The sequence below is a fragment of the Pterocles gutturalis genome, unplaced genomic scaffold, assembly GCF_000699245.1.
Source record: "Pterocles gutturalis isolate BGI_N339 unplaced genomic scaffold, ASM69924v1 scaffold49662, whole genome shotgun sequence".
In the NCBI taxonomy this organism is placed as follows: domain Eukaryota; kingdom Metazoa; phylum Chordata; class Aves; order Pterocliformes; family Pteroclidae; genus Pterocles; species Pterocles gutturalis.
The window spans coordinates 12,255-15,796 of record NW_010112193.1 but is presented as its reverse complement, the minus strand read 5'-3'; the positions used below and the strand labels follow the sequence as shown (position 1 = coordinate 15,796).

The 3,542-nt window shown below is 43.7% G+C and overlaps 1 protein-coding gene across 1 annotated transcript in view; it reads left to right on the top strand.

The window, feature by feature from the left end:
• Positions 1–1,163: 1,163 nt before the first annotated feature.
• The window catches only part of LOC104462112 (ras-related protein Rab-6A-like), a gene marked incomplete at its 5' end in the record, with an annotated part of 14,062 nt that continues 11,683 nt past the window's right edge, over positions 1,164–3,542 (top strand). The window contains 2 exons of the mRNA XM_010073937.1: positions 1,164–1,217; positions 2,462–2,567. Of these exons, the coding sequence (XP_010072239.1) occupies positions 1,164–1,217; positions 2,462–2,567 (160 nt within the window). The remainder of the gene's footprint in view (positions 1,218–2,461; positions 2,568–3,542) is intronic.

The window sequence follows — 3,542 nt, the reverse complement described above, 5'->3', positions numbered from 1 at the left end:
CAACTGCTGCAACTTGGATTCACCCTCACCGCAGCCTTGAGAAAACAGGGTGAAGAACTGGGATTTAAGAAGCAGCTCCTGATAGTGCTTAGTTGTGCTTTGCTCTTTCTCTTAAACACATCCGAGGATGTTCTATGTGAAGCTCCCAGTAGTGTCTAGAAACAGTTATGCTGGAGTGAGCTTTAGTATTAACTGAGCTTTAATAATCGTTGGAGGCCACGTGTGTGCGTGCTGTTGTGTTGCAGCACATGTGAAGATGTCCACTTGAGCCTTAATGAAAAAGGCTGAAAGTGAAGATAAGTGAAGATATTTGGCAGTCAGGAAGAATACAGTGTGTTCAGAGATCCTGGTTGAGCTGATGGTCCCTAACTTAGGTCATATGCAAAAAATCCTTGCTGATACTTGTATGACTGTGGATGGAACTGGAAATATGCATAAACTGAAGTTAAGGTTAAGAACTTTTTTTGCTTTAAGTTACTGTTCTCATTATGGATATTAAGGAAGCTGCCTGTTGGATCTTATTGGTAGAGTTACATCCTGAAAGTAAGAATACCAATCCTGGGCTGCATCCCCAGCAGCGTGAGCAGCAGGGCGAGGGAGGGGATTGTCCCCCTCTGCTCCACTCTGGTGAGACCCCCCCTGGGGTGCTGCACCCAGCTCTGGGGTCCTCAGCACAGGACAGACACGGAGCTGCTGGAGCGGGGCCAGAGGAGCCCCGGAGATGGTGCGAGGGCTGGAGCAGCTCCCGTGTGAGGACAGGCTGAGAGAGTTGGGGGGGTGCAGCCTGGAGAAGAGAAGGCTCCGGGGAGGCCTTCGGGCAGGACTTCTGGGGGGTCTCCAGGAAGGATGGGGAGACCCTGGCCCAGGTTGCCCAGAGCAGCTGTGGATGCCCCATCCCTGGAGAGGTTCAAGGCCAGGCTGGATGAGGCTTTGGGCAACCTGGGCTAGTGGGAGGTGTCCCTGCCCATGGCAGGGGGGGGGCACTAGATGGGCTTTAATGTCCCTTCCAACCTGAACCCTTCTGTGATTCTATAATTTTTCTTTCAGATCCACTACAGGTGCTGCATTCTGATGTGGCTGTAATTCTTGCTCCCCTGAAAATCACTGCAGTTGTTCTGATGTTTTATTTAAGAAGTGTTGTTTTGTTTGTTTGTTTTTTACAGGCAACAATTGGCATCGACTTCTTATCAAAAACCATGTATTTGGAGGATCGAACAGTGAGTAAGATTTTTGTTGCACTTCTCTGCATACAGTAGGAAGGACGGCTCAGCATCTGTTGTAATTATGCAACCCACAGTTCTGAGATCACTTGGAAGTACAGACTGAGCCTTCATCTACCAGCTGCTTCCAGACTGACAAGTGCTGTGGAGCCAGCTCCCTTCTCTGTTTGGGGAAGCAGGAGATCACCATTTGGTTCATCGGCGGAGGGCTCACGAGTGCCATTTTACAAGTGGCAGAAGGTGCTGTAGTGTCATCCTCTTTGAAGAAAGAGATGATACGCATAGTTTGAGGCGTGCAGAATGGTGGGAATTCGGAGAAAGGGAGCACGCTTAACCCCTTCACTTTTTTTTGATGTCACAAGACAGAAGGATAAAATATAAATTGCCAAATGTTGACAGTTAATAGCTAACTCGATAGTTCTTAATCTTGTTTTAAAAGAAGGTTACCTTCAGTAGCGATCTGCAAAGGATACTCGTTTCTGAGCTTGGTGCAGCTCTAGTTCTTGAAATGAAATCACTCCTCTGTGGAAGCAAGCCGGTGGTTTAAAATGAGCTCAGATTCTTAATTAAGAAATGCAGCCATTGAGCTATTTGCAGAAGCAAATTGTGCAGTGCTGCATAAGCTTATGGTATTGTGTAAACCCACAATAAATGTGATTGCATTGAAAGCACTTGAGCGATGGGATGTTCTTTTCCTTCGCAAAACTGGCCCTTGCGAATCTTCCTGTCCACGTTGTGTTTAGTTTTATCTCGCCTTTTCTTTTAGAACCTTGATGGTGAGAGACATTCAGCCTCACCTGGCTGCACGTTACTTTGCAGTGTGGCTAAGTCTTAAATATAGAGTAATAATTAGTATTTTATCCTCCTTGAAAAATTCATATTAGTAGGTTTTCCAGTCTTTTAACAGCAGCTGAAGGCCCTTCCTTGAGAAGTTTCTTGTTGGTCCTCTCAGTTTGGAAGCTGAGCAATTCTACTTTTCCCCTTTTAAAAGAGAAGCATTTTTTAGAAAGCAGAGACAGTGGAAAGCCAAGATAGGTGCACGTATACCAGTTTGGCTACTGCTAGAGCTTGGGAGAGATTGCTGTAAAGGAGGAGACAGTCTGCTGCTGCTCCCAGTCATCTCCTGCATGAGTTAATAATTTTTATTTAGCTTTTTTTTTTTTTTTTTAAAAAAAGTAAAATTTATTTACTCTTTTATTTTTAGTGGCAGTTTGGCTTTTTTAATTTTCTCCCACCCACAGATCAGGTTGCAGCTGTGGGATACTGCGGGTCAGGAACGTTTCCGTAGCCTCATTCCCAGTTACATCCGTGACTCTGCTGCTGCTGTAGTAGTTTACGATATCACAAGTAGGTATATTGCACTGGGTTTGACCTTTTTTCTTATTTTTCTTGCTTGTTTGACTGATTTTGTTAGGTACGGTTGCAATTATGGGACACAGCAGGTCAAGAACGGTTCAGGAGCTTGATTCCTAGCTACATTCGTGACTCCACTGTTGCAGTTGTTGTTTATGATATCACAAGTGAGTGGGGGGAATTCTGCATTTCTAATACTCTGCCCCTTTCATCCTTTAGCCTAGCTTTGCATGTCCTGTCACCGTCATCTGCTTGTTCTTCATTCTGGCATGAAAAAAAAAAAGTGGTTTTTTTTTTAATTGTTGTCAAGTTTGAAGCTAGCCACCTAATCGCTGCTGTTGTATAAACTGTCTTACAAATGACATCATTTTGTAACCCTTTCCTATCGCATTCTCATGAAGCCTTGAGTCCTGGCTGGTCTTGTTGCACTTTCCCCTCTTTCATCTGCTTTTTTGATCATAATATCACCTAAGACTTTTGGCATCAAACACCTGAATCATGTTCATAGATATCGGAATTCTTAAATTAGAGACTTTGCACTGATAGCTGTAGCTTGCTTCACTCCATTTGCCCTCCCCCTCCAAAAAAATATGGGCATGGGCTGGGGGGAAAATGCATTAACATCACATTTTCATTCTAATCAGTCACTTTCACATTTTTGCAATATGTAAAACTTACCACTTAGCCCTTATACTTTAACAATTGCTCTTTCATTTCTTACTAAGGTATGTACATTTTTGTGAACTAAAATATTAGTGCTTTTTCAACCCTTCTCCTTCTGTCCCTCCCCTCAGTCCAGAGACCCCTAACTTGCCAGCTTTCTGGGTTTACAAAGAACAGAAATTTTGTTTTAGGAGAACTAAACCTTCAGACACTTTTGATTCTGAACCAGAACTGACCGAGAGCAATGGCCTAATTCTATACAAATGCAAAAGCGCTCATCCTTTGGTTTATAAATTACTAGAAGGT